Source organism: Megalobrama amblycephala, linkage group LG9, assembly GCF_018812025.1.
Source record: "Megalobrama amblycephala isolate DHTTF-2021 linkage group LG9, ASM1881202v1, whole genome shotgun sequence".
Classification (NCBI taxonomy): Eukaryota; Metazoa; Chordata; class Actinopteri; order Cypriniformes; family Xenocyprididae; genus Megalobrama; species Megalobrama amblycephala.
Genome location: NC_063052.1, coordinates 34359069 through 34384429, shown reverse-complemented (window position 1 = coordinate 34384429; position 25361 = coordinate 34359069). Strand labels below are relative to the sequence as shown.

Genomic DNA, 25361 nt, shown 5'->3' with positions numbered 1-25361 from the left:
GAAGATGGAGAGAACCTATAGTTGCCAGAAACACCCACCCATGGCAAGCTGCAAGGGAAAGAGTGAAACACATCCGCAACCCTCTCTTTCCTCCCTTTTTGTCTTTCCTTCCTTCTCTCTCCCTCCCTCCCTCTCTCATTTCCTCTTTCTCCTTCTTTGTCTTTCCACTTCCTTTGCTGTGAAGTACTACTAGCACATAGTATATCCCTTCAACGCAGAAATCTCACACACACACACACACATGCACACACAGCCATGTACACACACACATGTACACTCATATGGACACTCATTTCCTGTTACCGTGTTCATACCTGTTACTAATTTTTTTTAAAGTTAAAAAACTTGAGTCTTCTATCTTCTTTTAAATGAAAAAAAAATGGTTTTACTTCTATTTTTATTAAAATACACTTTGCCTTACTATAAAGTGATTTTTTTAGTCACAAATATCAATTATTTGAAAAAAAAAAAAAAAAAAACACTTTCTTGAAGTGAATACAAAGGAATTAATTGACATGCTTTTAAACATGCTTTTTAAATGGCACATGAGTTTTGGTAACAGGACTGAAAAAACATGCATCCATCTTCTGCTTAGAAAGCTTGTAAAAAATTAAATAAAGTTGCCTGAGATTAACCAATACACATTTTGAATAGTTAAATATGTGTATTCAATGTTGAAAAAAAAAAAAAGCAACAAGCAAGTGTCACCCATTCTGTGGAATGACCCATATCTTTATCGTTATACTTGGTGTGAATGGCCTTTAGCCTCTCAAATCTATGTGAGGTCAATAAATGGATTGCTAAATGAAAACCTTAGATGAAGTTTAGCATGCCACTCTGCATATCAAATTACATGTGTCTGTGTCTGCGCATAGATATTATAATATACGAAAAAAAAATATTAATCTTAAATAACCCTTATATTATAGACATTGATAGAACTGACAGTAAAACTGAAATATATTCTGCTTGAAGCAAAGATAAACACTTTTGGACCAAATAGTTGGAAGACATCTGCACTTACAAAACTTCCCCCAAGTTATTATTTAATTGCAATCATCAGAAGAATAAAAAAATTGCTCAAGATCACATCTGAGGGCGGAGGGCACTGCTAACACAGTTTCCCTAGACTCGTACTTGCGTATACTTGTCAAACCCTAAGGGAGAAAAAACAGAAGAATTTGTCCCCTTGTTAGTCTCTAGTTGTTACCTAACCTGCGCTTTGTATTGATCTGACACACCCTTTGTACTCAAATGCTAGGCTCATAAAGGGTCACATTCACTGCAAGAAACAGCACAAAAACACAAAAAAGAAAAACAAATGCTGCAAAGAGAGATACAAAAGCAATTAAGAAAATTTCATTTGCTACTAAACTAGAAAACTTTTTCTTTGTCAGTTGATTTGGTGAATCACATCTGGATTATTTAATAAAAGAAAATCCTTAATGTTTTTATTGGATCAGCTAAATGCAAATATGACTCACAAAGTGCAATATATATTACAACAACTTGCAAATGAATAGAATTTCACAGGTGTTTCTCCTGTGCATTATGATTATTATTAGTAAATTATGTTAACATAAATATTTAATTGTAGAGAACAACTACAAAGACACAAGCCCTATTTACCAGCTGCACATAACCGGCTTTGAATAATTCACACAGGAACAACAAATTACTAAACTGTTATTTTGCACATAATTACTATTTTGCACAGGCGTTAGACATCAGACATTATTTGTCATACTTCACTTGTTAGACTTTGTCTCACTCCTCTATTTGTCATACTAGCTGAGCAAATTATGTTTGACTTCCATTAAACGATATATCATCAAATGTTTGACTTTTTCTCTGACACTTCCCTGAACTTTATTGACACTAAGCACCTAAAACTTCAGAAAGAGAACCACCCTTTTTGACAACTTATAAATTGTTGGTCACAATACTGTCAGGTTCAGTTTGTTCATACTTTCTGTGAAGTTACACCTCCATAGGGACACAACCTTGGTCATAAACACATTGCTTGTTTACAGTAAGCAAGTCTATGTAAAATATAAATACTCCTGCAGCAATGTATGAAACTTGTTTTTGGCAAATAATATGAGCCAAAATGTGTGGAAAGCATGAGGTCCAACTAAGGCACTCTAAGACAGCCCAAGAACTCTCACCCACATTACAAAATTTGTAAAACAGCTGAACTTAGACAAGATCCATTTGCTAGAAATGCAGCGTTTTGTTTAAGAAAAAAATGTCATTATCATTAATGCGTCAACAACCATGTTGAATAATAATAAATCTTGTCACTCACAGTCTCTTCTAAGTTTTTATAGTGTTTCATATCCACCTTTTATTTCCTCACTATAAAACACTCCCTGCCACCAACCGAAGCTTACTTATTAAAGGGCTTTCTTGTTCTCATATCAGGCCATCAAATTTACGGTCTCAACGCTTTTGTTCTGGTTGCTTGTTATTTGTTTTTGTACTTTGTTCTTGTCACCACGGCAACAACATTAAGGCTTATCTACATATTTTTGGAAGGATTTCACAAGGATAGTGTAAAGAATGATTTAATCCAAACAAAATGCATCACTTGAGATTCTGAATGCTTTTTTCTTAATAAAAAGACATATTCTTGTACACACATGTGATAAAAACACATTTTCAAATAAAATGATATGAACCATTCTATATTCTATTATATAAATAACTGACACAGTAACTGTGGCTTTGCAGGAGCTTGTTCTTTGGGTGTGGCTCAGTATTGGCACCCTGAGGACAGAAACTCTCACTTTTATAGTTCTTGTATTTGCAGCACTGTTGTAAAATGTAACGTTGAATTTTGTGATTTTCTAAAAAACATATACTCATGATATACTGCATAAATATATTAAAATCAGATGTGCTTCAGCGGGTATTGTTAAGGTTGGATATATGTATTTTCGTCTCGGTAGAAATAACAGTCCAGATTTGCATGTATATACACACACTCCATATAGTCCATTATGTACCATAGACCATATAATGTTTTTCCTTTTAAATCTACTGATTTTTGAGTGCACAACAGTTCTTTCAACTAAACTACTCGACTAAGAACAGTGCAGTTCAAATCAAAAACTTATGCATACTATTTTGCCACTGACTTCACTATGGTAAAATGCCTTCCTATATAATCCAACTACAGCAAATCTGGACTTGATCTTAAACACATTCAAACCATGCAGTTGGCTGAATGCTGTGTAAGTGCGTATGTGCCCCTGTGTTTGTTTTGGAGAGTGAGGCAATGGTTTCTCACTCCACCTCCTTGGCTAATCCACAACGCCCACCCTGATAGTTGCCTCCCTCGTTTTTCCAAATAAAAGAAGATCATGGGGTCATCCTTTCCTCACTTCTCACACTCTCTTCAATCAAAGAACAGAACAGCAAACCTCTTCTGCAGTCATGTCTGCTTCATACGCACGCAGTTACATGTCCTCCTCAGCAGGATCTATGGGGGGAGGAGGATCTATGGGAGGATCCCGCTTCTCCATGTCCGGAGGAGGAGGAGGTGGCGGTCGTGTGTCTAGCATGCGTGCCGGCAGCATGTACGGGGGAGCTGGAGGATCTGGGACACGTATCTCAAGTGCCTCTGCTTCTCGTTCATTCTCTGCTGGAGGTGGTGGAGGCTATGGAGGTGGCGCTGGGTTCGGTGGTGGTGCTGGTGGTGGTGGTGGTTTTGGTGGTGGCTTCAACCTTACTGATGCCGTTGATGTGTCTGCAAATGAGAAAGCCACCATGCAAAACCTCAATGACCGTCTGGCCACTTACCTGGAGAAGGTGCGCTCTCTCGAGAAAGCTAATGCTGATCTTGAGCTGAAGATCCGCCAGTTCCTTGAGAGCAAGACGGCCCCCTCTGCTCGTGACTACAGTGCCTATTATGCTACTATCAATGACCTCCAGAACAAAGTATGTGGTATTGTCAGTTAACTAGTAACTAGTATTGTCAATTATCTACTTGTCTTTTGTTAACATACCTGTATACCAATAATGCACTAAAATAAAGAATATTATATGCATTTTATGAGAATCTTTGAGAACTTTGATATTTTAAATGTAAAGATAGGCATATGGATATTGATGTAGTTATGATATATATATATAAGATATATTCTCAACACTAATCTCAAATAATTGTTCCCTGAAGATCCAGGATGCCACTCGTGTTAATGGAGGCATCTACCTCAGCATTGACAATGCCAAGCTGGCTGCAGATGACTTCAGAGTCAAGTAAGTCCACACATAACTAATAGAAAAGCTATCAGCATCTCAAATGGGTTCAAGTGATCTAAAATGGTTTATTTTCTTTGCAGATATGAGAATGAGCTGAGCATGAGGCAGTCTGTAGAGGCAGACATTGCTGGGCTGAGAAGGGTGCTGGATGAGCTGACAATGGCCAGATCTGATCTGGAGATGCAGATTGAGGGTCTGAGAGAAGAGCTGATCTTCCTCAAGAAGAACCACGAGGAGGTAAGTTGGTGATTGGCTCACACTCTTAAATAAATAAGTTATTCATCCTGATGAAGCAAATTCTCAGTGGTTTGTTATTGCATCTTCAGGAACTCTTGGCAATCCGTGCCCAGATGAGCGGACAGGTCAATGTAGAGGTTGATGCAGCGCCACAGGAAGACCTGTCAAAGGTCATGGCTGAAATCCGTGAACACTACGAGGGTGTTGCTGCCAAAAACCGCAGAGAACTCGATGCCTGGTTCCAGACCCAGGTAAAATCAAAATGATTTATATTTTTTCAGAATACATCAAAACCAAAGATCTTATCTAACTGCTCTGCAATGGATTGTCTTTCATAGAGTGAACAAATCAACAAAGAAGTTGTTGAAAAAACAGAAACCCTTCAAACATCCAGAACTGAAATCAATGAGCTTAAACGCACACTCCAGGGTCTTGAAATCGAACTACAGTCACAACTCAGTATGGTAAGTAGAGGACCAGGTCAGTCTTGAAATTTGCGGTTTTGATACATCACATAGCCTTTAGAATAATAACTTTTCCCTCAACAGAAAGCGTCACTGGAAGGCACTTTGCATGAAACACAATCACGCTACGGCTCCATGTTGTCCGGCTACCAAACACAAGTAAGCAGCATGGAAGAGCAGCTGGTGCAACTTCGTGCTGATCTGGAGCGTCAAGGTCATGAGTATAGGATGCTTCTGGACATCAAGGCCAGACTGGAGATGGAGATCGCAGAGTACAGAAGACTTCTGGATGGAGAGGCTACTGGGTAAGAATTCACAACCTGATTTGTCAGTAACTTACAGGAAGCAGAATGAGATTGAGATGATTCTGATCATTTTCCCCCCCCATTTTTTCCCCTCAACCTCAGAAGCATTCAAACTGTACAGTCCTCAGCCAAAACCTCAACTTCAACTACACGCAAAGTGGTAACCATTGTAGAGGAGGTTAAGGACGGCAAAGTGATCTCCTCCACCCAGGCAGTGACCGAGAGCAAGTGAGATCTCAAACAAGAACAACCAGCACAAGAACTCTTGAGATAAAATAACCTAACTCAGAGTGATGAAAATCAATAAACTGGTCTAAATGTGATTTTGTGTTTGACTCTTATTTTATGCTCAGATTTTAAACAAATCAAAATTTTTTTGCCTTATACAAAAACTTAATGAGGAATGTTGGGCAACTTTTTTGTTGTTACATTTTTACACACATGTACATACATAACATACAGGCATACACTACCATTAAAAAGTCTGGGACTGTTCAAAATTATTTTCATAAATATTTTGAAAGATATTAATACTTTTATTCAGCAAGGATGCATCGATTTGATAAAAAGTGACAGTAAAGACAAAGATTTATATTATAAAAATAAATACTGCTCTCTTGAGCTTTCAATTCATAAAAGAATCCTGAAAAAAAACATGTAATTCCACAAAAATATTATAAGCAGCACAACTGTTTTCAATATTGATAATAATAGGAAATGTTTCTTGAGCACCAAATCATCATATAAGATAGTCATTATAATATTTCATAATATCAATGTTTTAGGATGGGTTTAATCAAATAAATGCAGCCTTGGGAAAACTCTTACAGACCCAAAACTTTTGAACAGTAGAGTAACAAATTTGCAACAAAAAAGTTTGCAAATCCAAACAGTTACCAATTTCAACACAAATAAGTTTTACAGTTTTTGTTTTAATAAACTCTCTATCAATAATAATTTATATTAAAAAACAACTGTGAAAAATACTACACTGACCAATTATTTTAACAGAATGTCCACTCACATAATCAATGTACACACTGTCAGAAAAATATTTGCAAAAACTATGCCTTTAGGGCTACACAGGGTTGTACAATAATATGTCCATGTACTTTATGTACCCCTTCAGGGGTAGACAAAGTAAAAAAATAAATAAATAAAAACTTTTGTAATTTTTTCAGTGCAGGTGGGTCTTTTACTGAAAATCATTGGGTTTTAACAATGGAACACTGAAACATTTTCATTTCAATCCAATGAGATACTGACCTACAAGTAATCAATAGATATGACCAGCATCAATGCATGCCAGATAGCTTGCCCTCAGTCAAACCATTGGGTCAGTACAAAAACAACCTTTGTTATTATAAAGATGAGGTTTATCTTTTTTGTAGCCCCACTGATTTATTCAATATCTTCTTAGGACAGCTGTCTGATGATTTCGAGAATGCTTTTGTAGAGTTTGTACAGGGATTGATACAGGGTTCAGACTGATGCTATAGAAGATTAGATATATGGGTGGATGTGGCAGGACATTCAGATGTCAATTTTGCAAATAAAAAACAATTTTATACTTAAAGGGGCTGTATGTAAGAATTTTAATGTACTATTCACTTGTTATTGCCAATGTATGAACAGCTTATAATAAAACTTTAAAAACGAGACATTCCCCAACTTCCTAGGTTCTCTATGTAAGCATGTAGACTGACTTTTTAATGTGAAGGGCTCAGGATGTTTTGCCATGGAAAATCAAAAGGATGTGGTGTTTATGCACACTCCTGAGAGCTTCTCTTCCGTTCTATGATGCAAATACAAGGGCTGCGTTCCACTCTACTTTTAGACACGCACTAGTAAAAATGCTGCTCAAAAGTGTATCTAAAACAAAAGCCTTTATATGGGTGTGCACTAATAAAGATACTTTTGCATCACGAAATAAAAAAAAAAAAAATAAAAACTTTTAGACACACACTCGCAAACTTTCCTAAGCACTTGCCCCCCGGGGGAATCCCTGCCGCCATTTTGAAGGGTGTTCCACCTCATGAAGTGGGCGAGGGAAGTTTATTTGGACAAACCCTACTTCATATGTACACTTCAGGCAGCTCTATAACCCACAATGCAACATGATTGTGACGTCACCGCATATACCCACCACAAACAACTCTATGATATAATAATTATTTTTTTAATATTTAAAAAGCACATATATACATATAGAATGCTGCATTAAACAATTTTGTAAGGGGAAAAAATTAAATGATAAATAAACTCCATAGCGGATTCCAAGTGATCAAGGGCTTAGGACGTTCCAATTCAGCGCATTGCACGAGTTCCGCCAGTAGTGGGCACTCGTGCAACGTAAGCAATGACGTACATCCGAGTCAACTAGGCTGAGGGATCTTAGCGAGGGAAGGGCATAAAAAAATAAGCATAAAAAGGATAATGCCGAAAGAGTTATTCTGTACTGTAATGTCTATGTGTCATGCAAAGAAAAGGGATTAATTCACACTATAGTCTCACATAGTCAGATCAATATATTTTCAATTATACTTTATAATCATAACAGTGTGATTTTAATAACCTCATCTGTCGACATGATGCTGGTGAACTGCAGAACTGGTGCAAACATATTCACATTGCTGGCGCAATAAAGAACAGGAGATGGCTGTTTGAACTCTCAACTTGAACATTTACTCTCTCCATTTTTTTCATACACATTTTCTCTTATCTCTTACGGACCCTCTAGGGACCTCTAGTGGTACAGTTTCACATTGCATATGAGTTAGTTAACACAAAGCATTGCAGCTTCTCAACACAACACTATGGTCAGATGCTTTCTTAACTGCTGCTTTCTCACCGCTGTCACTTTTGTTGAAGTGAGCAGGAGGCAGTTGTTGTACATATTTTCATATTGATCTAACTGTCGCGCTGGCGTCTGGATGTGCATTAACAGTTTATGGCTGAAGGTATTTCCAACTTCTTTTTACTTCTAAGCAAAGACTGAAAAAGACCTTTACATTGAGTATATAGGGGCATTGAATCATGTCTCTTGTGCCTTACATGTGCACGAGTGCGAGCATGAGCTATAAGTTGCTGGCTATTGTTCACTTAACGATCACCGGTGTTTCTGAATTCTACATATAGCCCATTTATATTCTGTCCAGCAGAGGGGAAGTTAATTAGCCCCTGTTGGTAGACACTGTAATTACATCATTATGTAGGCATGATTCTTCATTGTAGGCAATTTACTGTATTCTGGTGAAATAAAATGACCAAACGAACATAAGTACAGCATCCATGCTGTACTTCCAGGGCTGCACAGCCATTTCAGTCACTGAGATGCTAAAGGACAGCTTTTAGACCACCTTAGTTCAATTCAACTATTTAAGCACAGTAGAAATAATAACATATCATAAACAAGTTCAGCACAGCGACTCCTGGCAGCAGAGTGATGATACTGCAGGCTTGCTTTCTTAATGTGATTGCTACAACACAAATAGTCCAATGACAAACTAGTTCCTTGAACAGAATGCTGCACATGGTAATTTCCAGACACCTAGTTGATCCTACTAGTAACTTAAAACATGTCAGAGATACAACAATATTCATGAGAAACAATACTTGTACAGACTTGCAAGAGCTTGCTGCATTGTCGTGACTTTATCATCGGTTAACAAGTTCAGTTCTGGTCTGCCTTTGTAAAACTAGCAACTGCATGGTATTCTTCAGGTTTGACAGCTGTAACCTGATACCACCAACATTTTATCCTTTAGTTAATGACACATGCAAATGTTTTTAACCCTCTGCTAGTCTAAGCTGAAATAACAAGAGTTCCTATTTAGAATATATATATATTTTAGTTATTCTCTGATCGTTAAAAATAGGAGCACTAATAAATCTGACTTAGAAACTAAACATTTAATTCAGATAAAGCACTGTAAACCCAAATAAGTTGGCAAAACTCAAAATAAATAAATAAATAAATAAAGTTAAAGAAATTCAAAGTTTAAAGTAAGCGAACTGGCAGATTTTTATTTTGTACTCATACATTTTAATTGCTGTTAACTTGAAATATCTGAGTAAGCTAACCATACATTTAACTTAAAATCATGTAATCTCAACTTAAATATTTTTAGTAGTGGAAACTTGGCTAGCTTTAACTAGATAATTCAGTAAATGCTAACTAAACATTAAAGGAACACTCCACTTTTTTGAAAATAGACTCATTTTCCAACTCCCCTAGAGTTAAACAGTTGAGTTTTACCGTTTTCGAATCCATTCAGCCGATCTCCGGGTCTGGCGGTACCACTTTTAGCATAGCTTAGCATAGTTCATTGAATCTGATTAGACCGTTAGCATCTTGCTCAAAAATGACCAAAGAGTTTCGATATTTTTCCTATTTAAAACTTGACTCTTCTGTAGTTATATCGTGTACTAAGACTGTCGGAAAATGAAAAGTTGCGATTTTCTAGGCCGATATGGCTAGGAACTATACTCTCATTCCGGCGTAATAATCAAGGAACTTTGCTCTCATATGGGTGCAGCAGGCGCAACGATATTACGCAGCGCCTGTGACCCCCTGTTTGCACAGGGAGCATGCCTTGCAAGAATTTTTTTGCGCAAGTACAATTTTTGCATAATTTAAAAGCTGTTCCATTACCTGTCACTTTCAACCTGATAACCAACACAAACACTTCCTTGTCTGCTTCTATCATTAAGTTGGTCAGAGTTATTTGCCTAGTGGGTTTATAAGCTGAAGGGTGAGATTTCTTCAAAAAATCTTTGGATAAAAAGTGAAACATTAAATCTAATCTAATCAATGCATTATGGAAGATCAGCGATAGAAGCTACAGAGGTCCACTTCGTAATTAATCTAATGAACTTCACATGAAAATGGTTCGTTGTACTCTCATCGTACCTCATGTACAGATAACTACCTATATAATTGAACTGCTCTGAACCGGACAAATCTGAGAGCTGATAATTTCAGAATCTCAGAAAGGGCTTCACAATGTTCACTCTTTGAAGTTTGAAAACCGGCCAGTTTAATGTTGAGACCTGACACATTCAGTTGATAAAACAGGTTTATCTTGCCTGAGGTGGGTTCTGGGTGATCTGGATGAAGGGTTGAAATGTTGCTGAGATAAGCAAGGTTTTAGTGTGTGTTTTATGTGTGACAAATACTGAGAATGTGTGTGGTGTGCGGTTGACAAATATTTTCTAAGGTTCTAAACTGAATGTAAAATTTAATTTTAAAAAAGGTGCATCTAATAAATCTAACAATCCATTAATTTTATTATCTCTTGAATTCATAATTTAAAAAAAACACACTGTAAAACCCAATAAGTTATGGTAACTCAAATCATTCGAGGAAAACGATTGCCTTAAACCATTTAAGTTTTAAAACAAATAAGTATGAGAACTGTAAACTCATATACATTAAGTTAAATTCACTTATACTTTAGTGTTGGTTTAAGTCCATCATTAGAGTAAACTTAACTCAAAGATTTTCACCCAGTTTCACAGACAATTGGCTTAAGCTAGTAGACTAAAATGCATGTTTGTGCTGTTTGAACTGAAAGCAACTTGCACTGACATATCTTAAAATATGTCAGTGCCATTTTGTCTCAATATGCACACCAGCAATGTTTTTTTCTAGAATACATTTATAAAAGCTACTTAAATATCCTAATTGAACTAAGGCCTAATCCTGGCTTAGGCTAAGCCCTGTCTGTGAAACCGGGCCAGTTTATTCAGTTTGAATTCAGGTAACAAATCTAACAAAGTTTTAACAACTGTATAGCTACTTAAACAGTTTGAGGAAACCAATTGCCTTAAATGGTTTAAGTTAATCAAACTCAAAGTAATAAAGTTACATAAGAAAACACTGGTACAAAGCAATGATGACAACAGGAGCACTGTAAAACTCATTATGTTCAGAATACTCAAAACATTTAAGTATTTACTTTTAACTTAATGATATTAAGTTCAGCCTACTAAAATCAAATTTTGAGTTCATGCAACTTTTTTCTATTAAGTACAATGAACTTTAATTATTATTTGAGTGAAACAAACTAATTTTATTTAATTAATTTCACTCTTCCATTTTACAGTGCAAATATCTACCTAAAATGTATTTGAGTGCTAACACCAGTGCCTATTAAGCAACAAGTTAAAATATATTTGGAAGAGACGAGAAGAAACGGACTATGCAAGCACAGGAGTGTAAAGATTGACAAAGACTGACAGCTGAAACTCACATAATATCCTAATTTCTTCTAAGGAATTGTGAAACTCTAAATGATAACATACCATTCAAACCTGTTATCAGCCACGCCTGCTGCCTCGGGGACTGGGAAATGGTTTCACTCTCTACCACCTAGGGCAATCTTCCCTCCCACATTTATCCACATAAAAGGAACAAGTGTCGTCTTCTCCTCACTCATCCACTCGCTCATTCTCCAGTCAGAGCAGAAAACGACAGCAAGACTCCTTCAAAATGATGTCTTCTTCTTCCTCCATCCGCAGCTACATGTCCTCAGCAGGATCTTCTCGCTTATCTGTCTCCGGCGGATCAAGTCGTGTCTCAGCCATGCGTGCCGGTAGCATGTATGGGGGAGCAGGAGGAAGCGGGGTCCGTATCTCCAGTGCCTCTGCTTCTCGTTCCTTCTCTGCTGGAGGGGCTGGCTTTGGAGGTGGTGCTGGTTTCAACCTGGCTGATGCCGTTGACGTGTCTGCAAATGAGAAAGCCACCATGCAAAACCTCAATGACCGTCTGGCCTCCTACCTGGAGAAGGTGCGCTCCCTCGAGAAGGCTAATGCTGATCTTGAGCTGAAGATCCGCCAGTTCCTGGACAAGAAGGCGGGCCCCTCTGCTCGTGACTACAGCGCCTATTTCGTCACTATCACTGACCTCCAGGCCAAGGTACGAGACGTAACTATAGAACATATTATTTAAGCCAATCTTTAAACCAACTTAAGACAAAAATTAACCAATTGCCATTATCCCACCATTCTTTGTCTGCAAAGAATACATTCAAAGCATGTGAAAAACATTGCATTTCTCAAGTGCTCAAGTAAAAGTGATCTAAATTTGACCTTTTATGCATCTCCATCCATGCTCCTGAAGATTCTGCATGCTACTGGTGTAAATGGAGGCCTCTACCTCAGCACTGACAATGCCAAGCTGGCTGCAGATGACTTCAGAGTCAAGTAAGTCTATTACTTAAAGAATTGTACTATAAAAAGCACTTCAAACATCTATAAAAGATCCAAAACATTTATATTGATATAACTGTGCAGGTATGAGAATGAGCTGAGCCTGAGGCAGTCTGTAGAGGCAGACATTGCTGGGCTGAGAAGGGTGCTGGATGAGCTGACAATGTCCAGATCTGATCTGGAGATGCAGATTGAGGGTCTGAGAGAAGAGCTGATCTTCCTCAAGAAGAACCACGAGGAGGTAATTTGGTGCTTGGTTGACGCTTAATAGTTCCTCTTGATATGTGGGTCAGGCAAATGCTCAGTGGTTTGTTATTGCATCTTCAGGAACTCTTGGCAATCCGTGCCCAGATGAGCGGACAGGTCAATGTAGAGGTTGACGCAGCGCCACAGGAAGACCTGTCAAAGATCATGGCTGAAATCCGTGAACACTATGAGGCAGTTGCTGTCAAGAACCGCAAAGAACTTGAGGCTTGGTTCCAGTCCAAGGTAAAATCAGATTCAATCTGTAAAAATATGCAAAGAAGGATTGTAATCAAAACCAACAAAAGACATATCTGACTGCATTCCTATGAACTGCCTCTCAGTGTGAAACCATCAACCAAGGAGTTGTTGTAAGCACAGAAACTCTCCAAACATCCAGATCAGAAATCACTGAGCTTAAACGCACATTCCAAAGTCTTCAGATCGAGCTACAATCACAACTCAGTATGGTAAGCAAGCACAAACAGAGGAATCCTGTAAAGCGTTTTGTTGTCACCACAATGTATACAATAATGACTTTCTGCCAAACAGAAAGCGTCGTTGGAAGGCACTTTGGCAGACACACAGGCCCGCTATTCCGCCATGTTGTCCGGCTACCAGTTCCAGGTGACCAGCCTGGAAGACCAACTGGCGCAACTTCGTGCCGATCTGGAGCGTCAAAGGCATGAGTATCAGATTCTTCTGGACATCAAAACAAGACTGGAATTGGAGATTGCAGAGTACAGAAGACTTCTGGATGGAGAGACTGCTAGGTGAGACACAACTGCAAACAAAATATATGTATATAAAAAAAAACAATAATGTTCTAATTTTTAATAATTATAATAACTTTAATGAGTAATATGTAACTGTTAATTTAATGTTCATTTTCTCTCTCTGCAGTGCCTCAAGCACAACCAAAACCTCAACTACACGCAAAGTGGTAACCATTGTGGAAGAGGTGGTGGATGGCAAAGTGGTCAGCTCATCTTCATCTTCCCAGTCTACAAGCCAGACCTTGTCATAAAAGCACTCTTGAGCAAAAGCTGTCTACATCAGAGTGATAAAAAAGCCAATAAACTGGTCTAACTGTGCATAGTTGTTTGTCTTGTTCTGGTGTCATTTGCCCCTTGCATGAAATCAACTCTTACATTTAACAAATATGAAAAGTTGTCATTTAAAACATTAGCTAGCATGATTAAAAAAGAGAGAAAGAGAGAGAAAAGACCCAGTTACTGCTCAGGACTGTTTTAAAATTCATTTGCACCTTTCGTAATCAAATCCCATAGTCAAACATAATAATTAGGCATGAAGTCTTTTAAATTAAAATCAGTTAAAATTAAAATTACCAGCCGTAGTAAAACTGCTAGTATATAAAACATTAGAATTAGGCTGCTTATTCAGAGACCCAAACACATTGCATGCATTTCATTTCTTTTTCTTTTTTTCAAAATGAATAAATGTTTTTAGTAGTTCTGCCTCTGACTTATTGGATTACAGTTCATTAAGATGTTTAAGTACTTTAAAGAAGCCACATCAATGCATTATTCTACCCTGTTCAGACTTGGTGTCCATTCTAATAAACATCACTTTACTTTTCTCTCATGTTTATCTTATAATGACATGAATAATAGCTTTTAAATAGAAAGTGAGAGTGGTAACGTGTAAGCTAAATATATGTAAGATTGAGTTTATTAATAATCCTTCTACAACTTTTGTCCAAATGAGGCACACCTTATATAATAAAAATTACCTTACTCTTCGCATTGCGATACTGCAAATATCAATAGTCCGGTATGACACTCCTATGCCCAAATGCTTTTCCCCCTTAGGCAACTCTTATGTCTCATATGTTGGTCGAGAGCAATACAATTATCTCACCTAAATCCTAAATATTTACTCAACCTATTTGTGTTTTATTTTTTGTGCAGTAGCTTACTCCAGCACAAGGAAGCTTGATTTTTGAATCAATTTCCGTAAAGAGTCAGTAAAATAAGAACAAATAAATTACAAGCAGCAGCACAAATAAATACAATGGAAAAAATATACAAATTAAAGTTTTTTAGGTAGGTCTAACAGTAGGCCTATTCAGAAATACTACAGACATTAAATAAAGTAACACTGGATAGTCTTAACTGTAAATTCTAATCCTTAAAATAAAAGTTACAAAAGTGATTCAGTCATAAGCAGTGAGAGATGTTCTCTTTGTGTTGTTTGATTAACATTAATGACATAGACAGCAGCTGGTTTAGGCTTCTGCCACTTTAAAGGATTAGTTCACTTTTAAATAAACTTTTGCTGATAATTTACTCACTCGAATGTCATCCAAGATGTCCATGCCTTTCTTTCTTCAGTCGAAAAGAAATTAAGGTTTTTTGATGAAAACATTCCAGGATTTTTCTCCATATAATGGACTTCAATGGGCACCAAACGGTTGAAGGTCCAAATTACAGTTTCAGTGCAGCTTCAAAGGGCTTTAAATGATACTGGACGATGAATAAGGGTCTTATCTAGTGAAACGATCAGTCATTTAAAAAAATAATAAACACAAATGCTCGCCTTGCTCTGTTCTGCGATGTGCGTTCGTGACGTCACGTAATACGCAATTACGTTGAAAAGGTCGGAAGTACCGAGTCAGTAGTTAACCCTTTCGAACGTAAGTTTCAAATATTCTGGCTGACCCCCCAGCGTTAGTTTTTTAAGGCGACCGTTATTTAGAACGTATCACTTTATGGTTTCCATGGTGACGCGTCATTGCTTGTTACATGACACACCGCAGCACTGTATGAATGATGATCTGCTTTCATTTCATTTTTCCTTTTTTTATTCAAAATATTCACAAATTTGTTAACTATAGCATGAAATATCTAATATTCAGATTGACAAATATGTGCAAGTGGATGTGTTTTGCTGTTTAAGCACCTTTATAACGATCGCGTTAGTTGAGCCATATGAGCAATGGGCGCCGCCATGTTAGTTTGCACCGCACAGAGAATCGGATCTGTTGGATTTACAACCCGTGAATTTTTCCACTTCTCCCGAAATACATGAAAGTAAGTGTGCCGGTGAACTGGGGAAGAATAGAGTAAGCTTTTAAGTTACTTTCACAATGTGTATCTGATATGAATTAAAGGTGTGGTCAAGTTATAATGGAAAGGGTTGTTATTTCCGCTTCTATAGACATCATTGTGTATTTTACAAACTCTAAATATATTGTTTTGTTAGTACTTATGTGTATTTAAATGTCTGAAACCTGAAATTAACATTATTTGGTTGAAAACACTGCATATATGTGATATATGAAAAGCGCTGCGTGCGTCCGTCTCTGGTTTAGCGCCAGTTAAAGCGCGCACGCACATTTGAATTTGGCAGTTGATCACGTAATGCACTGAACGTTCTAATCACACCGGTGTGATCGTAGGCTACGCTTCTGGTGCCAGCCAAGACTGATCACACCGGTGTGATCTTACGTGTTAAAGGGTTAATCAGTTAGTAGCTGTATCTCATTTCATTTCATTTAGAAGGCTGCATCCTCAAGAGGACGAATCCTGTGAAGGATGCGGTATATGGAGTGTCCTTAGCCAGAATTAAACGAGACGTCCTTCGTAGGACAATCAGGCAGGAAAGGAAACAGGAAGTATATCGTTGCTATGACAACGCGTTCATGACAGCCTTGTTGTGCTCTCAGCAAATGAACGAAGATTATTAATACATTTGTATGTAATTTGAAAAGAAAATGTATTTACTTGTTTTATTTTGGTTAATGCTTGAGGAGCTGGTTTATGTACAACAGATATCTGTTACAGAGACAAAAGGAGGATATTAGGAAGAACAAAGTTTAAAACAAAAACAAGCATGAAACTACTTACATTTAAACATTTTTTACATTTTTAATTTTTTTTCAAATAAATGACTCTTGTTAACAGCGGCGCAAAGAATTGTGGGCTATCTGCAGCAGCGAAGGATACACCTCATGTATCCTCCGAATTCCTGTGAAAGAAGGACACATTCCAAGGTCACGTTCGGAGAGTCCTACTTGTTTTTCTGAAACGATACAGCCTCAATGACGTATGCAACCTTTGAAATGAGACACAGCTGGTGAGTCCCTGTTTCCATCTCGCTGCATTACTGGACAAAATGTATTTCCACCGTTACTGAGCAACAGCATTTTAGAGGTGTTTTTGTTCTGATGGAGAAGGGTATGACAGTCTGATGGCACTGACAGCACAGGATGGAAGAACCATTATTTGTTTTACCTTTTTTTGTAAACGGCGTTTGACTTAGTATTTGCACATTCATCGTGTAAACACTGACTCGGTACTTCCGCCTACGTCAAGCATGACCTTTTCAATGTAATTGCGTATTACGTGACGTCACAAACGCACATCGCAGAACAGAGCAAGGCGAGCATTTGTGCTTATAAAATTTAAACTTTTTTATTTATTTATTTAAAAATCGTTTCACTAGATAAGACCCGTATTCATTGTCTGGTATCATTTAAAGCCCTTTGAAGCTGCACTGAAACTGTCATTTGGACCTTGAACCGTTTGGTGCCCATTGAAGTCCATTATATGGAGAAAAATCCTTAATTTCTTTTCGACTGAAGAAAGAAGGACATAGACATCTTGGATGACATGGGAGTGAGTAATTTATCAGCAAAAGTTTGTTTAAAAGTGAACTAATCCTTTAAAGGCAGGAACACAGTGTGTTCAGCACCGTTGGTCCTTGTCAGCTTTTTTTCAGCCGATTCGACATGTTGAATCGATGTCGGAGCCATCTGAAAATTCTGACTGGCTGTTCAGCTACTGCCACCTGCTGGTACGGAAAGGCATTTAATCTTACGCAGGTGCGGAACGGACGTGGTACTTGGCCATCGGCTGTCACGCGTCGGTTTGGTGTGTCAGGCCAACTTTGGACCCAGACGTTGCCGACGTGAGCCTTGGTGTGTTCCTGCCTTAAGATCCAATGCACAGATCCAATACTGCATGCTATAGTGAATAAATGTTTTTGGGAATTTCCTGCATTATAAGCACAAAACCGGAAACTGGAATGAGTAAAACTATGCACCATACTCATGCCAAAATTTAGGCCCTGATTAAACAAATTTCCAAGACTTGTATTTCCAATATTGCTCCAGGCCTGGAAATTGTTATAAAATTCCATGACTTTTCTCTGTTTTTCATGAACGTACGAACACTTAAGTGTATATCAAGTAATAAATTTGATGACAAAAATCTTATAGGGCCTGAGGCTGCATCTTAGCAAACTTGTATATATGTCTTTGTCCCCATGCTCTGGGCGTCTACTCTAAATCATGCTTCTGCCCTAGATTCCCTGAAGCATGCAGTTCAGTTATTACAATTGTTCCACTGTTGATTATTGTGTTGTCCATCATCTATCTTGAAATGTATCACAAACAAATGTTTTTTGTTAATTCCTACTACAAAGTTTCTCTGATGCTCACCAAATTACATCAGGTAATCAACAGACCATTCCTGACCAAAGTCAGGATGGATTAAAATGAACTGTTTTTAAAATGGTTTGCTAATAAAAGCACCAAAAGAATGTCAGCAATCAGGGCTGTCCCAAGCATGGTCCATTCCCCTCGGTCCGTTCACTACAAGTCGAACCAGTTACACCGCATTGAGGACATTGTCGGCAATACCACTGAATTGACACAAGCTGGAAAAGGTTGCAGGGTCAAACCATAAAGGGTCATCACCTGTGTGGCCTTGAGGACATAACCCCAGGTCAGGCCAGCATCAAAAAATATTTTTGAAATATTCCTAATTAAACAATGTGCAGAGCAGGGTTGGGAAACACTCTAGGTCACTGTCCCTGCAGCAATTGCAGTGCAGTAAATTCCTTTTTGTTACATAACTACATACTTGCATGCTGGGTGGGACCCTGCATAGTTTCTGGACATTGCCTCCTGTTGCCTCCAAAAGGTGTAAAGTAGGGTTAATTCTCTACCTATAACATAATATGGGTCACTCAGAACTCAGAGCAAAATCATCACTTGAGAATTAGTTCTACTATATTAGGAAATTATATAATTATTCAGTTTTCTGAATGAAACAATATTAAATACTAACCATGTTTAGCTCTACAGTATTATATTCTCTCCACATTCCAAACGTTTAAATTTGCTCAACACAACTTTAATTTAATTAAAACTTTCAATTTGCCATTTAAATAAAACATTCCAATCCCTTACATCTGATTAATATCAGGTCACCCGAAACCCAATTCAGACAAGCTAAAACTGCTTTTAATCAGTTGTTTTTTAATCTAGCTCATTTTAATGCAACAGTAAGGACATTAAACAACTTTGTTTAAATGTATGATCTGAAAAAAAAAATAAAAAAAATAATATAAAACATATGCAAACTAGGTAATGGAATTTATCAATCCTGATAACTGATCATTTATATTATTAATATGTTTGCTGATTTTTAATGAATCAACATTTTGTGAAACAGCGCTCAGTGTAAATGATTACACCCCTTTTGAAAAGTAACATTTTAAACAATATCTCAATGAACACAAAAATAATTTCCAAAATGCTTGACAAGACTAAGTTTTATATAACATCTGTTTAACTTATAACATGAAAGTAAGGTTAATAATATAACTTAGATTACACATTTTTCAGTTTTACTCAAATTAGGGTGATGCAAAAATGAGTACACCCCACAACAAAAACTACTACATCTAGTACTTTGTATGGCCTCCATGATTTTTAATGACAGCACCAAGTCTTCTAGGCATGGAATGAACAAGTTGGCGACATTTTACAACATCTATCTTTTTCCATTCTTCAAGAATGACCTCTTTTAGAGACTGGATGCTGGATGGAGAGTGATGCTCAACTTGTCTCTTTAGAATTCCCCATAGGCGTTCGATTGGGTTCAGATCAGGAGCCACTGAATCACTTTCACCCTGTTCTTCTTCAGAAATCCAACAGTGGCCTTAGATGTGTGTTTAGGATCATTGTCATGTTGGAAAAGTGCATGACGACCAAGGGCATGGAGTGATGGTAGCATCTTCTCTCAGTGTAGAGCAGTACATCTGTGAATTCATGATGCCTTCAATGAAATGCAGCTCCCCGACACCAGCAGCACTCATGCAGCCCCATATAAGGACACTGCCACCACCATGTTTCACTGTGATGTCTTCTTCTTCCACCAGCACCTACATGTCCTCAGGAGGATCTTCTCGCTTATCTGTCTTCGGTGGCGGAGCTGGTCGTGTCTCAGCCATGCGTGCCGGTGGCGTGTATGGGGGAGCAGGAGGAACCGGTGTCCGTATCTCCAGTACCTCTGCTTCTCGTTCCTTCTCTGCTGGAGGGGCTGGCTTTGGAGGTGGTGCTGGTTTCAACCTGGCTGATGCCGTTGACGTGTCTGCAAATGAGAAAGCCACCATGCAAAACCTCAATGACCGTCTGGCCTCCTACCTGGAGAAGGTGCGCTCATGATGCCTTCAATGAAATGCAGCTCTCGACACCAGCAGCACTCATGCAGCTCCACATAAGCACACTGCCACCACCATGATTCACTGTAGGCACCATGCATTTTTCTTTGTATTCCTCACCTTTGCAATGCCATACAGTTTTGAAGCCATCAGTTCAAAAAACATTTATCTTGGTCTCATCACTCCAGAGTATAGAGTCCCAGTAGTCTTCATCTTTGTCAGTATGGGCCCTGGCAAACTCTATGTGGGCTTTTTTTGTGCCTGGGCTTTAGGAAAGGCTTCTTTCGTGGACAGCACCCATGCATGCCATTTCTCTGCAGTGTATGCCGTACGTACAGTATTCTGACTGATAAGTAAAGCTTTGCTGATCTTCTCGTAGCCTTCACCTTTCTGATGTAAAGAAATAATTTTCTTTCTCAGGTTTTGTGACATTTCTCTTCCATGTGGTGCCATTGCTGATAGCATGAAATGGGAAGGGGTTTTAACACCCTTTTATAGTCAACTGTCTGCTGGACACCTGTGTAATGAATAATTAGACTCACCTGTGGTTGAATTCTTTTTAAATTAGACATTTATAGTCTAAAATTTAGCTTTGCTCCAGAGTCTTTCAGTGGGGTGTACTCATTTTTGCATCACCCTAATTAAATTGAGTAAAACTGAAAATATTATTAACCTTACTTTCATGTTATAAGTTAAACAGATGTTATATAAAACTTAGTCTTGTCAACATTTTGGAAATTGTTTTTGTGTTCATTGAGATATTGTTTAAAATGTTACTTTTCAAAGAGTGGTGTACTCATTTACGCTGAGCACTGTATTATGTATTAATGTATTAATGTATTAACTAACATGAACTAACCATGAGCAATACATGAGCACACGTTAACTAATGAATCTTATTGTAAAGTGTTACAATTATATTTTACTTATCAGACTGATAGGGCCACTATACTGTGCATTCCTAATACAAACATCAAAAGTTTCATTGAAATTAGTTAATTTAAAGAAACTTAAAGGGGTTTTTGAGGAATTTAAGTGAAACTGTTAAATGTTAACACACCATGTAAAAACCTGTCTTCAGCCATGCCTGCTACCTCGGGGAATGGGCAAATAGTTTGACGCTCCCCCACCTTAGGCAATTCATCCATCTAGTCCCACCCCCATTTGTCCACATAAAAGGAACAAGGGTCGTCTTCTCCTCACTCATCCACTCGCTCATTCTCCAGCCAGAGTAGAGAACGACAATAAGACTCCTTCAAAATGATGTCTTCTTCTTCCACCCGCACCTACATGACCTCAGGAGGATCTTCTCGCTTATCTGTCTCCGGTGGTGGAGCTGGTCGTGTCTCAGCCATGCGTGCCGGTAGCGTGTATGGGGGAGCAGGAGGAACCGGTGTCCGTATCTCCAGTGCCTCTGCTTCTCGTTCCTTCTCTGCTGGAGGTGCTGGCTTTGGAGGTGGTGCTGGTTTCAACTTGGCTGATGCCGTTGACGTGTCTGCAAATGAGAAAGCCACCATGCAAAACCTCAATGACCGTCTGGCCTCCTACCTGGAGACGGTGCGCTCCCTGGAGAAGGCTAATGCTGATCTTGAGCTGAAGATCCGCCAGTTCCTGGACAGCAAGGCGGGCCCCTCTGCTCGTGACTACAGCGCCTATTTCGTCACTATCAGTGACCTCCAGGCCAAGGTATGAGACATAACTATTATTCAAGTCAATCATTAAACCACCTTCAGATAAAAATTATACAGTTTCCTCATTTGCAAAGCATATATTCGAATAATGTGAAAAAAATACCATAATTCTCAAGTGTGTGACTTCAGGAGATATCTAAAATGTGTCTATTTTTTAAAAATTCATTTTCCTCTTGAAGATTCTGCATGCTACTGGTGTAAACGGAGGCATCTACTTGAGCATTGACAATGCCAAGCTGGCTGCAGATGACTTCAGAGTCAAGTAAGTGACTAGCAAAATAACAAACAGCACTTCCAACATCTATAAAAATCTCAAAAGCATTTATATCAGTTTCTTTTTTTGTGCAGATATGAGAATGAGCTGAGCATGAGGCAGTCTGTAGAGGCAGACATTGCTGGGCTGAGAAGGGTGCTGGATGAGCTGACAATGACCAGATCTGATCTGGAGTTGCAGATTGAGGGTCTGAGAGAAGAGCTGATCTTCCTCAAGAAGAATCATGAGGAGGTAAGTTGGTTCACACTCATCAATAAACAAGTAATTCCTCTAAATGAAGCAAATGCTCAGTGGTTTGTTATTGCATCTTTAGGAACTCTTGGCAATCCGTGCCCAGATGAGTGGACAGGTCAATGTAGAGGTTGACGCAGCACCACAGGAAGACCTGACAAAGATCATGGCTGAAATCCGTGAGCATTATGAGGCCGTTGCTAATAAGAATCGCAAGGATCTTGAGGCTTGGTTCCAGTCCAAGGTAAAAATCAGATGTTTTTAAAGAAAGAGCAGCATTATAATCAAAACCAAAAAAGACTTACACAACTGCTTTGCTATGGATTGTCTTTTATAGAGTGAAGCCCTTAACAAGGAAGTGGTTGTCAGCACAGAAACCCTTCAAACATCCAGATCTGAAATCACAGAGGTTAAACGCACGCTCCAGGGTCTTGAAATCGAGCTACAGTCACAACTCAGTATGGTAAGAGAGTATTAATGTTTTGTCATTACATTGCGTAAAAAACACAGAATAAATAATTTCCTCACCCAAACAGAAAGTGTCGTTGGAAGGCACTTTGGCAGACACACAGGCCCGCTATTCCGCCATGTTGTCCGGCTACCAGTTCCAGGTGACCAGCCTAGAACAGCAACTGGTGCAACTTCGTGCCGATCTGGAGCGTCAAGGTCATGAGTATCAGATCCTTCTGGACATCAAGACCAGACTGGAGATGGAGATTGCAGAGTACAGAAGACTTCTGGATGGAGAGACTGCTAGGTATGACAACTACAACTCAAAATCTCTAAAGAACAGCATTTAGATTAAACAGTAGTGTCAAAATTTCTCAGTGAGCAGCCATGAATTATTGCAACAAACAAAATTAAAGTGGGATGGAAATATCTGTCTGGCATTTCTGTAATGTAATTTTGTGTTTCTACTTCTGCAGCCTCTCAAGCTCAAGCACAAGCACAACTACACGCAAAGTGGTAACCGTTGTTGAAGAGGTGGTGGACAGCAAAGTGGTCAGCTCATCTTCGCAGGCTACAAGCCAGATCGTGTCTGAACAAAAGACCTCTTGAGCAGCAAAAATCTACCTCAGAGTGATTAAAAAATACCAATAAACTGGTATAACTGTGAATTTCTTGTGTTTGTCTTATTTTCTTCTTCTTTTTTGTTTTGATATCATATTTTTTCATAATGTGAAAATGTATACAAAAGGCATTCAAATAAATAAAAAAAACAGATCAGCTAGTATTAGCTTAGTTGTGGTATAAAACATTAGAATAAGAAAAAAGGAATAACAGCTAACTCAAAGACCCAATTACATTGAATTGACATAAGCTTGTAAAGTTTGCAGGGTCAAACCCTAAAGGGTCATCACCTGTGTGACCTTGAGCAAAGGACATAACCCCAGGTAGCTAGGCCAGCACCAACAACACTTTTGAAATTTTCCTAATTAAACAAACCTGATTAAAAAATGTGCCTCCAGAACTGGAGTTGGGAAACACTCTAGGTTACTGTCCCTGCAGCAAAATTATTATTATTTTTGTAGCGACTGGACCAATCAGCCACACAATTATTCATTGATTTATGAATTACCCAAAACTATTACTATCAAAGTTCTCTGATACCCCTAAAACTGTAACAGCATCCCAATGTTTAGCACACAGGCCAACCTAAGTGTCCTGTTACAGTATTGGTATTTTATGATCAGAAGAATTCTGTAGAGACTAGTGACTCATTCTTCCTGAGAAGGACAAATAAACTCCAATCCTATGTATTCTCTATTAACCACTAAATGTATAAACATGTTCCAATTTTCCCATCTCATGCTTTCCTTTTAAGGCTTTACATGTATTAATTCTCTCTTTTGAACTATTTTGTTAATGTTCATGTTGCAAATGTATAGTAACTGAACACATTGGCAGCATCTTGGTATCTACGGACTCCAACTTTCATTTCATTTGTTTTATGTTACATGTTACTAACTCTGTGAACATTAGTATTATAAGAATCTAGAGGGTTCTTCTCTCAAACATCCAATCCAGTGTCTTATGCTAATATCTTGCTAAGAACAAAGACTCTAAAACTTCCCTCCGGGGGGCAACTCCTTATTGGATAGACACCTTAAGAGGGTGTGACACTTCACCCCTTAATTCACATCACAAGATAAAACCTTCTCTTCCTGCTCTTCCTCCTCTTCTTCTTTTTTTTTATGACAAATGCTGACGTCAAGATGACGCTGTAAGAGTAGAAGCTCTAAGGAACCCAAGCTTGTGCCAGGCCTCGGCCTAGCCTTCCATTCACCAAAGTCCTCTGAATCCAACTGGTTCTTTTCATCAAGCAATATCAGAAAGTTCAACGGGAGCCTCCACAAATTGCTCAGGACAGTTTTAATTCAACTTGGAGAGACTGCAAGTTCAAACTTAGTCTCATTATCGGATACTTGAGTATCCTTACCCCTTTGAGAAGGGCCTGTTAAACTAAACTGATGGTTTGCTCAAGGCTGTTGATCTGCTGAAATGTACAACAATGCTGTAACCTACTCTGCTTTAGCTCTCTCTCTCTCTCTCTCTCTCTCTCTCTCTTGGTAAACTGATGCAGTATGTGTGTGAATGTTAGAGTAGTTTAAGTGTTTAGTCTAGTTAATAAAGTCTTGTTCATGTCACACGTAAGGTTGTCTGTGTTTTGCGCTCATATACGGGAGTCCCTATTCATGTCGGTCCTGACTACAGGCTTTTAGTAGAATAAGATTGTTATTTCCCATAACCTGGAAATGAACATTTCTTAGAATTAATAAACAATTAACACTGTGTGTTCATTGAACAACAGGTAATTGATTGTAATATTAATTTTATTACATTAAGTTAATTTTATTAACTGATTAAAATATTAATAATTAATTATAACTAGTTATGATTAATTATTCATATTTATTTTGAGCTAATTTGCTACATTTTTTAGAATTAAACAATATTAGATACT

General features: G+C 38.2%; 3 protein-coding genes across 5 annotated transcripts; all 3 read left to right on the top strand.

Moving 5' to 3' along the window:
- The first annotated feature begins 3376 nt into the window (after positions 1 to 3376).
- On the top strand, positions 3377 to 5595 carry krt91 (keratin 91). 2 transcript variants are annotated; one of them, XM_048203036.1, is made up of 7 exons: positions 3377 to 3942; positions 4181 to 4263; positions 4347 to 4503; positions 4593 to 4754; positions 4842 to 4967; positions 5052 to 5272; positions 5378 to 5595. In XM_048203036.1, exons 1-7 carry the CDS (start codon positions 3439 to 3441, stop codon positions 5502 to 5504), a joined length of 1380 nt encoding a protein of 459 aa, XP_048058993.1. In that variant the 5' UTR covers positions 3377 to 3438; the 3' UTR covers positions 5505 to 5595. The 2 variants fall into 2 exon arrangements, with proteins under 2 accessions (XP_048058993.1, XP_048058992.1); XM_048203035.1 differs by having other exon boundaries at positions 5375 to 5595.
- A 6104-nt stretch (positions 5596 to 11699) lies between these two features.
- LOC125275779 (keratin, type I cytoskeletal 13-like) lies at positions 11700 to 13821 on the top strand. The gene is made up of 7 exons (XM_048203044.1): positions 11700 to 12191; positions 12396 to 12478; positions 12569 to 12725; positions 12812 to 12973; positions 13072 to 13197; positions 13280 to 13500; positions 13631 to 13821. The coding sequence occupies exons 1-7, from the start codon at positions 11766 to 11768 to the stop codon at positions 13752 to 13754; spliced, it is 1299 nt and encodes a 432-aa protein (XP_048059001.1). The 5' UTR covers positions 11700 to 11765; the 3' UTR covers positions 13755 to 13821.
- A 5951-nt stretch (positions 13822 to 19772) lies between these two features.
- On the top strand, positions 19773 to 23514 carry LOC125275777 (keratin, type I cytoskeletal 13-like). 2 transcript variants are annotated; one of them, XM_048203041.1, is made up of 8 exons: positions 19773 to 19992; positions 21501 to 21886; positions 22071 to 22153; positions 22240 to 22396; positions 22479 to 22640; positions 22734 to 22859; positions 22933 to 23153; positions 23323 to 23514. In XM_048203041.1, the coding sequence occupies exons 1-8, from the start codon at positions 19809 to 19811 to the stop codon at positions 23453 to 23455; spliced, it is 1452 nt and encodes a 483-aa protein (XP_048058998.1). In that variant the 5' UTR covers positions 19773 to 19808; the 3' UTR covers positions 23456 to 23514. The 2 variants fall into 2 exon arrangements, with proteins under 2 accessions (XP_048058998.1, XP_048058997.1); XM_048203040.1 differs by lacking the exon at positions 19773 to 19992 and having other exon boundaries at positions 21442 to 21886.
- The last annotated feature ends 1847 nt before the right edge of the window (positions 23515 to 25361 follow it).

What these genes read in the sequence shown, in the direction of transcription:
- LOC125275777 (XM_048203041.1), top strand. Translation starts at nt 19,809, where the DNA reads ATGATGCCTTCAATGAAATGCAGCTCCCCGACACCAGCAGCACTCATG. An exon ending in AGGCTTGGTTCCAGTCCAAG is followed by an intron (nt 22,641 to 22,733) that starts GTAAAAATCAGA and finishes TGTCTTTTATAG; the next exon opens with AGTGAAGCCCTTAACAAGGA. An exon ending in CTGGATGGAGAGACTGCTAG is followed by an intron (nt 23,154 to 23,322) that starts GTATGACAACTA and finishes CTACTTCTGCAG; the next exon opens with CCTCTCAAGCTCAAGCACAA.
- LOC125275779 (XM_048203044.1), top strand. Translation starts at nt 11,766, where the DNA reads ATGATGTCTTCTTCTTCCTCCATCCGCAGCTACATGTCCTCAGCAGGA. An exon ending in TCAAGAAGAACCACGAGGAG is followed by an intron (nt 12,726 to 12,811) that starts GTAATTTGGTGC and finishes TTGCATCTTCAG; the next exon opens with GAACTCTTGGCAATCCGTGC. An exon ending in TACAATCACAACTCAGTATG is followed by an intron (nt 13,198 to 13,279) that starts GTAAGCAAGCAC and finishes TCTGCCAAACAG; the next exon opens with AAAGCGTCGTTGGAAGGCAC.
- krt91 (XM_048203035.1), top strand. Translation starts at nt 3,439, where the DNA reads ATGTCTGCTTCATACGCACGCAGTTACATGTCCTCCTCAGCAGGATCT. An exon ending in TACAGTCACAACTCAGTATG is followed by an intron (nt 4,968 to 5,051) that starts GTAAGTAGAGGA and finishes TTCCCTCAACAG; the next exon opens with AAAGCGTCACTGGAAGGCAC. An exon ending in CTGGATGGAGAGGCTACTGG is followed by an intron (nt 5,273 to 5,374) that starts GTAAGAATTCAC and finishes CCTCAACCTCAG; the next exon opens with AAGCATTCAAACTGTACAGT.